The sequence below is a fragment of the Neovison vison genome, chromosome 4 (assembly GCF_020171115.1).
Source record: "Neovison vison isolate M4711 chromosome 4, ASM_NN_V1, whole genome shotgun sequence".
In the NCBI taxonomy this organism is placed as follows: Eukaryota; Metazoa; Chordata; class Mammalia; order Carnivora; family Mustelidae; genus Neogale; species Neogale vison.
The window spans coordinates 21,655,621-21,669,249 of record NC_058094.1 but is presented as its reverse complement, the minus strand read 5'-3'; the positions used below and the strand labels follow the sequence as shown (position 1 = coordinate 21,669,249).

Genomic DNA, 13,629 nt, shown 5'->3' with positions numbered 1-13,629 from the left:
TCACCCTAGTGTCTTCTTAGTCCTAACTCTTCCCCACCGCCCCGCAAGGCAAAAGATGATCCCACTTTTCTCTCTGAGATGTAAAGTTTTCTGTTACCCCTGTCTACCTGGAGGTCATAACACCTTCTCTCATGCAGCAACATATTAGAGACAGAAATTCAAGTGGGTCTGCAAATTCAAAGTGGCAAAGTGGAACAAAGTGCCCTTGTCTTAACTTATGTCTGGTCATTTCTTGACACTAGATGGAGTGACTTCCCGGGTCTTCCATGAAGGCTGAGCATCTGTAACCGCAGGAGACCCGGCATGGCCAATGGCATGGGAAGAGGAGGAGCAGCTTTGAAATATTCACAACCAACACAATTTTGATTAAAGAAAGAACTCTGGTTTTTAATAGTTTTGATCATTAAAAAAGTTTAAACCTGCATAGCAATCATTTCAAAAATAATTATTTAATGTTCCATAATTAAACTGTACACAACCTAGTCTTGGGACATAGAAGCCAGTGAGGTGAGTTTGGAGCAGTCCTGTGCAGTCCCCGGAGCCAGGAGTCGAATTTTCATTGGCCTATTTTTTTTTTTTTCTTTTTTTCCTTCTTCTTTTTTTATCATTCTGTTCATCTTAGATTATTTGGATACTTGGCACAATCTGGCTCCGCTGCTGAGCAGATCTGCACTGGGAAGAGAGAGCAGCTTGACCCCGTCCCTTCTCGCTTCCCCTCCCCCACTTGGCTGGATTCCTCAAAGTCGCTCAATGTCTCGGTATTTCTTCCTCAGGATAGAGACCTGGTCTTTAAAGAGGACAGGGTCGAGCCTCATCTGCGAGTGGATCAGCGGCATGTAGCCAAACCAGCTGGCAAACGTATTCATGCAGCTCTGTCGCTGGGCAAAGTGGTCAGGGTCAGCCCAGCGGGAAGCCCGAGAAGTCTGGGGAAAGGGAGACAAACCAGGAAGACAATGAGAGATGGGCAAGGTACGACAGGAATGCTGCAGATAACCAAGGTCAGGTTCAAGGGCAAGCGGCAGCGCTTGGGGTCTGGACCGGCCTTCCCAGGCACAGGGGAAGACGCGAGCACCAATCGTGAGTTTCAGCCTTGTCAGGTTCTCCCAAGAGACGCTACATGCCTTGACGTTAAAAACCTACAAACAAAGCTCCACACTGACTGATTCTCCAGTCTGGGAATGATTTACAAGTTGAGCCTCGACTTCTAGGGCCAGTAAACATAAAACTTCTCTTTGTACCTGTGAACAAACACTAAGACTCACAATGTGTTTATGGTTTGAAGACAGTTTTCTAAAACCTTCCGGTTTACTTGGTTGATTCTGGGTAAGCAGAAATGATGGCTACCGTCTCTTTAGCTCTCTGTGTTTGCCTTAAGGCTGGTTAAATATTTTGAGATCGTGTAGAGGACACTGCATTAAAAGAAAGCCTTAAATAACTTGAGTGCTGAAATTTAAATAAGCATCATGTCGTTCAAACCACATTTTTATGAAATAAAGAAAAAGGAAGCTACCCAATGTGGGGAGAAAACCCCCCCCCGACTCCTTTATCAATAGGTAACTGTACAATGATGTTTATATGCATGTGTGTGTGTTCAAGGTGTTTTGATTCTCATGCACTGTTGGAAAATGCTTTCATAGGAAGGTACATTTCACTGTGCAAATCACTCAGAGTCACTTAAAAACTGTTAAGTGTCAACATGCTTGAAGGGAACCACTGAAGGCAAATACGAATGTCAAGTTACCTCTGAGCAGCAGAATAACAAACAAAACACTGCTTGTCAAGTGCTTCCGTGAAGCTCGTTTGAGCCTCATCACAACCACCTGGTCAAGTGACCGCCCCAGTGGGCTAACACCATCCCCATCACACAGACGAGGAAGCAGGTGCCAGGAACTTACTTTACTCTTATTTAAGGCTAGAAAGGGGGCAGAGCTCAGGTTCCATCCTTTACCGTTCATACTAAGAGAATGCTACTTGGTAAGCCAGAGAAAGTTCCTAATTAAGCTAACCAGATGAGTTCGTATGAGAGCACACAGTCCCAAAGGGACCTCATTTTGTTCCTAAATTGGTATGGGGCCAGGCTCCCTATCCACAGGCAAGTGCACACATATGCAAATGGACTAGTGTCAAGAGTTTACGCTTATCCTTATTCTCTTTTACAGATGGGGGGAAAAAAGAAAAAGAAAAAGAATTTTGAATCATCCGAGTATCATTTTTTGCCTGTAGATTTTAACGTTTATTTTGGGTCAACCAACACATGAGAGAAGATATATTCCCCGCGTAATAAAAACATAATCTTATTACACAGGATCTCCTTTAGCCAGTCATACATCATCCATGCATAACAGAAAAGCAGGGTACATACAGTACATATCTAACTAGACACATCGGGTTACATCTAAGGCTAAATTTAGGTTTGTCCCCAAATATGTGAAATACTGGTTTGGTAGAATTGGGCAAATCTATGAAAACAATATAGAATAAATTCCTGAGGAACCATGTGTTATCAGAGTTTCATTCCTAATGAGTGTATAACCTCAGGGAAGTTCACAGAACTCTCTGAGCAAACAATATTAAAGGAATGCTGTGTCCTTAAATGACACAGAGAAAAATGTCTGGGCACACAGTAGCCACTCAATACATCTTGCTTGAGTTGGAATAGTCTGTTAGCCTTAAAGGTGAAAAATTCTTGTAAATCTTCTTGCCTGTTTTTTTAGTAGTTAGAGGGAAATAAAATTTTCCACTAGACTCACTGCTCATTAAGGACAGCAGCTCTGTTATAACCAGCATCTGGGCCAGGGCCCCATAATCCATACGTGTTTGTAAACACTGAATTAGGAAATTCTCTAAACTTAAGATCCTGCAAGATTTCTGCTCTTCCTAAATTTAGTGAATGAAAATCCATCAATTGTGTTAACATGAGGTCCGGTTAAGTTTCCTTTGCCAAAGCTAGATCTGATCATGATTTTCAATAATGACTGGAACAAGGCACATGGAAAACCCCAAAGAACTAAACTGATTAAACCCTCAAGTACGTCCTTCTGGGCTGACTCGAATGCTGTTGCATTCTCCATGATTTAACTTGGGTGGATCTAAATGGTCTACAGGTTTTTTATGTCCTCTTATATAGAAGCAGGCTTTGTCCAAGATGAATGAAGGTGGCTGAGCCTCGGCATACCCAGATCAGCCTGATACAGGAGTGGGGGTATAAAATAAGGAGCAGTGGAAGGAACAGAGCCTGGGACTCAACTCCCACTTCCGTCTCTAATACTAAATGACTTACAGTATGTATGTTTCAATTCTTACTTTTAAAAGAGAAAACTCTTTTATGAGTTTTCTTACTCATAAAATGAGAAAGTTGGATTAGATTTCCTTGCCAAGGGTCTTTAGTACGAAACCTATGTGACAACAATATTTTACTTTCATACAAGTTTTGATACTTGTACCAGTTTTGATACTTTGGTATCGTAACCCTGTCAGGTCAATTTTTACCATGTCCATTTTACAGATGAGCCCACTGAGTTTCAGGGGGTATCCGACTGTGTATACTCCTCTGTGCTAGTTCTAGGGGAAAATCAAGGACTGTGATTCCTGGTCCGTCACCAAGATGCTCACCCAACTCAAGAGGCAACCACCAGAAGACTGTGTTGAGGACAATACTATGAGCTCTTCACCAAATCAACCCCCTACAATAAATTCACGTAAATTTTTTGTAGGTCTTACATTCTGGAGAAGGTTGATATTTCTCATGCCACTTGAGAGCTTTTACATTCTCGACAGCAAGATACCCTTGACTTACATCTTCCCAATATCCATGTGCCAAACATATCTCCCTTGGGGCTTTTAGATATTTCTTAAAATTCCCTCATTTTCCTTCCTAGAGGAGCAGTGAGCCCTCCTTACCTCAGGCTGAACCACCCTCAAGCAAAGCAGGGAAGGAGAGTTCTAGTCTTACCTGCCCCATCATTGTCTCCTTATACTGCTTCTTTTGGGTGACTTTGATTGGAGGCAATTTTGTCACAGCAGACACCAGGAAATTCATGAGAATGTCCTCACAGTTGGCCAGTTGGTCCACCATGTTCTTCAGGCTGGCTGGCAGGTAATGGGTGTACAGGTAGTGATAATATCTGTAAAAGACGGGTTTCAGAGGTGTCCGTTATTGTATAATCACAGGTGGTCTTCTTTGGCAGGAAACCTGTACTTATTGTTTGAATCCCTAAACACATCATGGATGATGATGGCAACAGCCATCACTTATCTGGTACGTACTATATGCCAGATGATGTTCGAAACTGCTTTGCAAGGAATGCCCCCTATAATCCCCATAAGGAACCTATGATACAGGTACTATAATTATCCTTGCTTCGCAGATAAGTAAAGAAGGCACAAGAGGGCCACACAAATGGAGATACTGGTTGGCCAGCCCAACTTCAGTATCAGCGTGGTTGGTCAGAAACTGAGAAGTTACTTACATGTAATCGGTATATCCTAACTACTGGCTTAATCAGAACCATATTCAATACTACCCTATACTATACTATTCTACTTCTGTGGGCTATAAACCATATTACTTTTATACTGTTAGAGCAAAACCCTAGTTAATCTGATGGTCAATCATTATGGAGGACCCAAAATTAAGTTTAATTAGTTCTTACTCTACTCTCTCTCTCTCTCTCTCTTTTTTTTTTTTTAAGAGGGAACATAAAGCATTTACTTATAGGAAAAATAACTTGAAGGAATCACATTTACAGAGTGTTAGTGGCAGAGAAGAAAGGGGGCGCAATGCACTTTTAAGAGGTAGCGTCTTAAGATCAAGATTCAGCCCACCTAAATGCTTATTCCTTATACATTCCAACTCTGTCCCTGAGATAGCAAGATTCTCTACTCTTTACTAAAAAAGACTAGGCAGAAGAATGGATGAAAATGACTGAGTCAGTACCATTAACCATCTACACTCACTAATTTGGCAGTCTTACCCAAGTTCCCTGGCTTTAAAGACCAAATATATTCCAACAACTCCCAAGTGTGTATCTCCAACCCTGCTGTTTTTCCAACATACCCTTTCGGATGTCTCAACATGCCCAAGACTGAATTCCTATATTTTCCCGAATACCTAAATCCACCCATAAGGGCTTTCCCCATCTCTGGATGCCTCTCTATCCTTCCAGTTCCTTAGGTCAAAAACAAAACAAAACAAAACAAAAAAACCCTGAACCATCAAACTCTATATCCAATCTGTTAGAGCATCTTCAAAACACACCACAATCCGATCACTACTTACCACTTCTGGCTCCCAGGTGCCATCATCTTTTGCCCAGATCTCAGTCACCTCCTAATAGGTCTCCCTGCTTCTACACTGCCCCCCCCCCACCCATGTAGTCTGCTCTCAACACAGCACCCAGCGTGGATCCCAAAAATATAAAAAAGACGTCTCCACTCTGCTCAGAGCCCTGTACTGGCTCCCACGGCACTCAAAGGGGAGTGAAGTCGTCACCATGGGCAGCAAGGTCCTGCCATGTGGGGCCCCATGACCCCTCTCTCCTGCTTTCCGCTCATTCCACTCTCGGCACATTGGTCTTCCTGCTGTTCCTCCAACCCTCTGGTTCACGGCTTTTATCCAACAGTACGTCTCCGCTGTTCGCTATGCTAGAGCACTCTTCCTACAAAAATCCTCCTGGATGATTTCCTCTCCTCCTTTCAAGTCTCTGTTCTGATCTCACCTGTTCAATGGGGATTACTGGCCACCCTCACACCTCCCCTTTACCTTCACCATTCATGATCCTTGACCTGCTCGACTTTGCCTTTCTGCTCTATAACTCACCCCCTTAACCTATTACAGGATTATTATGAATATCGTGTCCTTCCCTTGTTGGAATGGAAAACCTACTTAGGCAAAAAAAAAAAAAAAAAAAAAAAAAAATTTTTTTTAAACTCTATGGTAAATCCCAAGCACTTAGAATAATGCCCGGGGCTGCACAATGAAGTATGTACTTTTGTTGCTGTTATTCTCAATGTTCAGGTACTCGATACACGTGAGTGTGTCCAACTCCAGGCAACCTGAAGATGTTTCTCTACCATTATTTCTGGAAATGCAGTGAGCCAGGGGGTTTTATTGGTTTTAAAGACACATGCTGGCCACCCTGACAGAACGTGAACAGCGATGCAAACTAATTTCTGTTAATGCTGTAAAGGAGCCTTGGCCCAAGGTCCTCTTTATGCAACAGCCAGAAGCTACGAGAGAAGGAGCTAGGTAAAAGTCGACGCGCGGGACATCTGAACTCCTCACTTGTGGTAAATAGCAGCTCCCGTCAACACCATGGAGTAGTCGTTCGTCCACTTGGACGTGTACCCCCACCGCTCCTTAGAGTTATCCCAGAAATGGCTGCGCGCGGGGTACCCCACGATCCGCTCAGGGAAGGTCTGCCACACGGTGAAGGCAAAATCCACCTGCAGGCAGAACACAAGCCAAACAAGCAATCAACAGTGTTAACAAATGTCAACAAAACATTACCTTCCCCCTGCTAATTCGTGATGCGAAATCCCAGGACTGTTGCGAAACATTAATTCCGTGTATTCATCAGCAAATTAAACTGACTGCTTGACATTTTGCCCCGTAATTATGTACATTTTAATGTTTTCTGTTGAAGAAACTTCAGATTAGTGCAGAAACGAAAGAAGAAAAGAAACTGCTGATATGTCCTTTAGAATCTAGTTTGTTCAAGCAAAAACACAAGTCGAAAAAGCAGTTGCTGGCTTCCCCTCCTTCCCCTCCGGGGTGCACGTGACCGCTGATTCACGCGAGGCACAAACGCATCTGTTTTATAAACGGGAGATTTCCTATGTACATCCAGAGCGTGAACAGACAGCAGGCGGCATGACTAGCATACAGCAGAGCTGAAGTGACTAAAATAAAAGCACCCTTTTAAGAGCAAGAGAAAAGATGTTTAAAAACCACCCAAGTTCGAACAGGAATTCGGAGCAGCTACGGTAGCGTTGGAAGATGCTCAGTAAAAAGGAGATCTAGAAAAAGCATCCACGATGAAAAATCACGAAGAGTAAGTGGGGAAGAGACCAAGCAAAGCCACACGATTATTTTATTTTTTAAAAAAAGATTTTATGTATTTATTTGAAAGAGTGAGTGTGCGTGTGGGAGAGCACAAGCAGGGGGAGCGGCGGAGGGAGAGGGAGAAACAGGCTTCCCACTGAGCAGGGAGCCCAATGCAGGGCTCGATCTCAGGACCTGGGATCATCACCCGAGATGAAGGCAGATGCCTAACCGACTGAGCCACCCAGGTGCCCCAACACGAGAGTATTTGAAAGGCAATGCAGGTAAGTGACTGTCCAGTGCTTATAAGAACCCAAAGTAGGTACTTCTCAAGCTGCTCAAAAATGACATTTATAATTAGCAAATAATCTGTTTTCAAATGGGCGAGCAAATTTTGGACTTGGCTGTGATTGTTTGATGAATGACAAAGAAGTACACAGAAAGGAAAACAGAAACAAAACAGTGAAGAGTAAAACAGTAACAACGCAAACATAGAATGCTCATATTCATGTATGTAATACTCTGGCTACAGTACTTAAACATCTTAACTCACGTCCTCCTCACAATATAAGCCTGTGAAGTAGGTAATTTTATAGTCTCAATGTACAGAGAGGGAAGCTAAGGCATATGGAGGTTTAAGTGACTTTCCTAAGCTAGTTAAGTGGCAGAGTCAAGATTTAAACCAAGCCACCTGGCTTCAAAGTTGGCACGTCCTGTGACCGCAGTCTCCATTTTACCTGCTGCTACAGTTCGGAGAACAACTGAACTCTTATACAGCTTACATTCAGCCTGCGAACTTCCTTATCTCTTCTCCCTAAGCAATGCAGATGGAAATTTCATTTATTCCAGAAATATTCCCAGTTGTGGCACTGTGATGGTGGATGGGAACGTAGTGATGGTGCCAAGTCCGGTTCCTACCTCCCAGAGGTTGAAAAACAAGAACCACTCGCGACAGCCAACAGTGAAAACCACCCGGGTTCTATTAACTGACAAATACATAAACTAACCATGGTATGTCCATACGGCGGAGTATCATTCAGCTCCAAGAAGCAATGAAATACTGAGAATACGGGATGAGCCGTGCAAACAGCATGCTGAAGGAAACCACCCACAAAAGGCCACATGTTGTAGAAAATGCCCAGAAGAAGGGAATCCGCGGAGACAAAAAAAAAAAAAAACAACCCTAAAAAACCGGATGCACGGTTCTAAAAGCTAGGGAGGAACTGATGAGTGGATATGGGTCTCCTTTTAGGGTGATGAAAATGTTTTTGAATAAGACAGAACTAATGACTGCCCATCATTGTGAATGCAGTAAATGTCACTCAATTATTCACTTTAAGTTGGTTAATTTCACGTTGTGAATGTCACCTCAATTAAAAGAACAAAGCAAATCAGCCAAGGTCACTGGTCCCCAAGCTTTCACCATATGCACAACATCATTCCGTTTTTGCCACATTCCCACACCATATAATCAGTTCTTTCCTATTGTTCTTTCAACTACCCATGTTTGCCCCCCCACCCCCATTAGCCTCATCCTAGGTAAATCTGTCAGTGAAACCACAGGTTTGGTTGCTGGCTATATTGTTTTCTAACAAACAGTAAATATAATCGTTGAAATATGCTTGTGATGACCCACGCAAAACTACGGGGCACACACCATCCTTCAGGAACACTGGCCTGAGGGATCTGTGAGAAGGTCCTTTTATCTCTGAATCCTTTGGGTCTAGAAGTCACTGTTTTTGTGAACAGTCACATATTCAAATTTTTTTTTTTTTAAAGATTTTATTTATTTATTTGAGAGAGAGAGACAGTGAGAGAGAGCATGAACGAGGAGAAGGTCAGAGAGCGAAGCAGACTCCCCATGGAGCCGGGAGCCCGATGCGGGACTCGATCCCGGGACTCCAAGATCACGCCCTGAGCTGGAGGCTGTCGTCCAACCAACTGAGCCACCCAGGCGTCCCACATATTCAAATTTTTATGAAAATTTAGTTTGGCCCTCTAACTCAAGATAAGAGAGCCTTAAGACTATAGCTTGCCCTCCTCCCAAATGGAAACATTCAGAAAAAAGGTAGGGTGTTTGAAAATACATTAAGGAAATCTGTTGGGGGGCACCCAGGTGGCTCAGTGGGTTAAAGCCTCTGCCTTCAGCTCATGTCATAATCTCAGGGTCCTGGGATCCAGTCCCACATCGGGCTCTCTGCTCAGCAGGGAGCCTGCTTCCCTCTCTCTCTCTCTGCCTGCCTCTCTGCCTACTTGTGATCTCTGTCTGTCAAATAAATAAATAAATAATCTTTTAAAAAAAGAAGAAGAAAATCTGTTGGGCACAGGGCATCTCAAAGCCAGCAGCAGGGGAGTGGACAATGTTTGCCAGAAGATGGAAATTGGGTTGTGATAACCCACACGCCATCACTGGGACTCGATGGCATGGTTTCTCACACAGCCCATTGTCAAACAATCAGCCTGGCTGTCAGCGCTCTTTGGGGTTTTCCATGGTTCTTTGAAAAGGAAACACATGCCCTGGCAACTCCTAGAGAACCCGATGGGGTTTTTTTTCATCACATGAATTTCTTACTATCTCAAAGCTGTTTCAAGTCATTTCAAAAGAACTCAAAAGTAAATTCAGATAAAACTACGATTCTTGTGATAGTTCTGCTTTCCCAAAGATCATTAACACATCAAAGGAGGCAAAGGTCAGCTTACAGCCTTTTCTCTTAAAAACCAACATCTGTTTTCTTTTGAGAGTTTGCAGCAATCCAGATAAATGTAAATAACTGCGACCAACTACATCTAATACCCTTTACAGAATGCTGTTTAAAAATCTACCCTTAACGCTACAGAGAGGCATTTAAACAAGCGGAGACTCCTTAGAGAGGAAATAAAATGAACCACCATCTATTCACTTAAAAAAAGGACAAGTCCTCTGTCCTTGGCCATCTTACGTGAACGATCACTCCAGGATCAGCAGGCAAAATCGAAGCAGACCACCAGCCTCTTAAATCTGCATATCGCTTTCCATCCACACTGACTTCTAATTACTTCACAGAGGTCACACGTTCCTCCCAGCACGTACCCAGTGGCTGGAATGGCTCGTGTTGGTGAAGAAACTCACCCGCCCCATGGATACATCACAGAGATCTGACTGTGGGACGGGGGGAAAACACTACTCTCGAGTGGGGACTGCTTGCTTCCTTTCTGCCCAGGGGAAGACATAAGCTGCGTGAGGACCTAACGTCATGGGAAAAGGACTGAAATATATGCCACCGCTGTCCTGTTCTGGCGATGAGCTACTCTCCCTGTGTTTCCCGCCAAGCCTACTTCGGAAGGCTGTGGACGGCCCAGCCCAGGCTTCCTGACAGGCTGCTGGCGGACTGGGTCAGGTCACTGGGAATCACCTGCAGGAAAACGGAGGTGGGACAGAGAGCGAGAGGCCGGAGTATTTTTCCCCCTGGCTCCCTCCTAAGTTTGACACCAGAACTGCGGGCAGTCACCGCATCCCTCCGTGGTCACAGGTCCCATAGGGCAGGTCCCCAGTTCCAACACTCAGAGACTCTGAAGCACTAATTTCCTTCAGAGCTGGGGGTGGGAGCTGCTGCCTTTTCTGGCCAGTCTCCAGGTACCTCGAGGTCCTTAACCCCATCCTCCTAAGTCATCTGAAATCCCTTTGCTAGAATCACCCGACCTGAATGCCGAGTGCCGCTAAGACACGGAGGGCGACGGGCAGGAACGGTGTCGTCAAAGTAGCCCAGCACCGAGACCAGAACACAGAGATTCCCTGACAGGTATTTGGGGAGTGAATGTGCTCCACACTTTAACTCCCACAGTGTGCAGCCCTTCAGTCATTCATTCACTGAGTGTTTATAGAGCCTGGGCTGCAGAGAGAGCATTCTACCCAGCGGAGGCCCAGGGCATTTTTGTCCTGCACAGAACATTGTGAATTTCGAGAAGGAGACAGTGGGACTATTAGCCTAGGTCGACACCAAGTGCCAGCCACGTGGGCTGGCGTCCAGGAAAGGGCACGCTCGTAAGTGAAGAGGTTCAAATAGAAGAGAAAATGATTATGAATAAGAGGGGAAAAGAAAGGGAAAGCTACAAGTAGCTCGGACGTCACGCTTTTTAGCAGCCACCGTTAATAACGCATTTCGGATATACAACATTTTTCTAGAACTGTCTTTGGTCCCCTCGATGGTTTACAGTGAGGTTTCTGAGAATCAATACTCCTTCGAATTGGTTTCTTATCATATCGATCTCCTTCTCACTCACTCGTTCTTTGTGCAATCTTATGTTGGCACAAATACCTGAACCCCTGAAATAGCAGGGGTCTCCTGTCTCAGTCTTGAAGCACAACCGTTTGCTCTCGTGTGGGTGAAAGAAAATGAGCACTTTAAACCGAGCAGAGAGGCTGCCATCAGAACCCAGAACAGTGTACCCTAAGAAAGGCAGCACGCAGCCACGGGCATTCAGATCACTGGGGAAGGACGAGCTGTTTGCTCTGCGCCGCGGTCTCAAGATGACGCTAAGCAGGTGCCCCCCTGCTCTTCTGGGTTCTGCTGTGCTGTTTAGAACAAAAGGAGGGCAAGCCGGAGGGAGAGGTCAGGCACAGCCATGCAAACAAGGAGCCAATTAGCAGAGATAAGGGAGGGGAAAATGCCCTCTTCCGGGAGCCAGGTGGTGGCGAGGCACTCATAGGAACTGGGTTCATTATAACCGACTCTGTGGGAAGTTTTGTTTTTTTTTTTTTAAGATTTTATTTATTTATTTGACAGACAGAGATCACAAGTAGGCAGACAGGGAAGCAGAGAGAGAGGGGGAAGCTTTGCTCCCTGCTGAGCAAAGAGCCCGATGCAGGGCTTGATCCCAGGATCCTGTCTCAGACCTGGGATCATGACCTGAGCCGAAGGCAGAGGCCTTAACCCACTGAGCCACCCAGGCGACCCTCCACAGGAAGTTTTGAAAAAGGTTTTCAAGTGGTCATGGCCTGGGCAAAATAAGCGCTAGCACCTTGGGGCCTGGGGCAACTGCCTCAAGACCCCCCCACCCCACCCCACCCCACTCCTCAGGCGGGGGCGCTTACCTCAGTGGTTGAAAGCACAGTGTCCTCATCGAGGCTGAGCACAGCGTCTGTGACGATGTTGTCATAGGGCAGGAAACGGCTGCTCATAACCTGGGAGTGGGCGGAACGGAGGCAGCAGGGAAGGCATGAAGGAAAAGAGAGGTAAACTTAGAGACCTGTTTTCAGGAAAAGTCCCCCATCCTCACCTCCGAAAAGAATGTTCTGCCACCACGTCCCCCCTCAATGTTGAAGACGTCCATTTCCCATCAGTGCGGAGCCATTTGTTCTACCGTTATTGGGCGCCTACTGTGTACAGACACCTTGCTAGTCAAAGGGAGTACGCAAAGGTGAGGAAGACATATTCTCTGGTCTCAGAGGAGCTCACAGTCCACGGAGACGTCCAGATGCAGATGGTCTGTCCTAGTCTGCTGTGTAGACAATACCAGGGAAGCAGAAGGTGCAGCGGCCAGCTGCTTGCAAGGGCAGATGGAGGCCTTACAGAAGAAATGACATTGGAGTAGGACTGGATGGACAGGAATTCACCAGATTTAAACAGAAGTGAGGCAGAAACAGGGCTCAGCGGATATGAAGGCACAGGGGAGAGAACCGGCACTCTGAGGCCTGGAGAGAGAGTGGACCGATGGAACTGTGAGCCCAAGTGCGGCGTACACGCCACTGGAAGGCCGTGTTGTTTTAGGAGGTGTGTAGAAAAACATTCATAAAAATTCTCGTTATCGATGTTAGCATAGAGTAGAAAAAAATATACACGCCTGTATCCGCAGCTACAGCAGGAACAAGTAGTAGTCATGTTATTTAAAAATCACTTCACTGAGACGAAAAGCAAGCCGATTTATAGCCAAATACTAAATACAAAATAGCACATGTGGTATATGGATTTAGCAAACCGTGAAGGTAGTATATGAATAAAGTTTGGGCAACTCCAGCATAAGGCATGGTGAGGTGTGTGCGGGTGTGTCCAGGGCGAGGGCTTTGGGGATGAGAGGACCCACGGGAAAAATTAAGACCAGACAGACTTCGGGGCAGTCGGTTAAGCATCTGACTCTCGGTTTCAGCTCAGGTCAGGATCTTAGGGTCTTGAGATCGAGCCCCACCTGGGGCTCTGTGCTCAGTGTGGAATTTGCTCTGGATTCTCTCTCTCTATCCCTCTGCCCCTCCCCCTGCTCGTGTTCTCTCTCTCTCTCTCAAATAAATAATCTTTAAAACAAAAAAAAAAAGATTAGAGAGACTTCTCTGTGACAGTCACACCTTGAGCCTCTGTGTTGAACGTACTGCAGAATGACTAACCATGACAATGGTAAGAACTAACATTGGAAAAACATCTCCTATGTGTCAGCCATGTTCCAAGTTCTTTATACACATTATCATGTTTCTCCTTTATAATAAACCCATTTTACGGCTGAGCAAGCTAAGGCATAGAACATTTAGGTGTTTTGCTCAGGATGGACCCACCAGCATTTCATCCCCGTTGGTGAGGTTCTGTAGAGCATGTCTGCCACTATGTGACACCTGTCTCAGG

General features: G+C 45.2%; 1 protein-coding gene across 1 annotated transcript in view; it reads right to left on the bottom strand.

Moving 5' to 3' along the window:
* Positions 1-360: 360 nt before the first annotated feature.
* The window catches only part of EXT1 (exostosin glycosyltransferase 1), a 282,585-nt gene continuing 269,316 nt past the window's right edge, over positions 361-13,629 (bottom strand). The window contains exons 8-11 of the mRNA XM_044245058.1: positions 12,114-12,203; positions 6,284-6,444; positions 3,953-4,124; positions 361-923 (exon numbers count right to left, since the gene is read on the bottom strand). Of these exons, the coding sequence (XP_044100993.1) occupies positions 738-923; positions 3,953-4,124; positions 6,284-6,444; positions 12,114-12,203 (609 nt within the window). The 3' untranslated portion in view covers positions 361-737. The remainder of the gene's footprint in view (positions 924-3,952; positions 4,125-6,283; positions 6,445-12,113; positions 12,204-13,629) is intronic.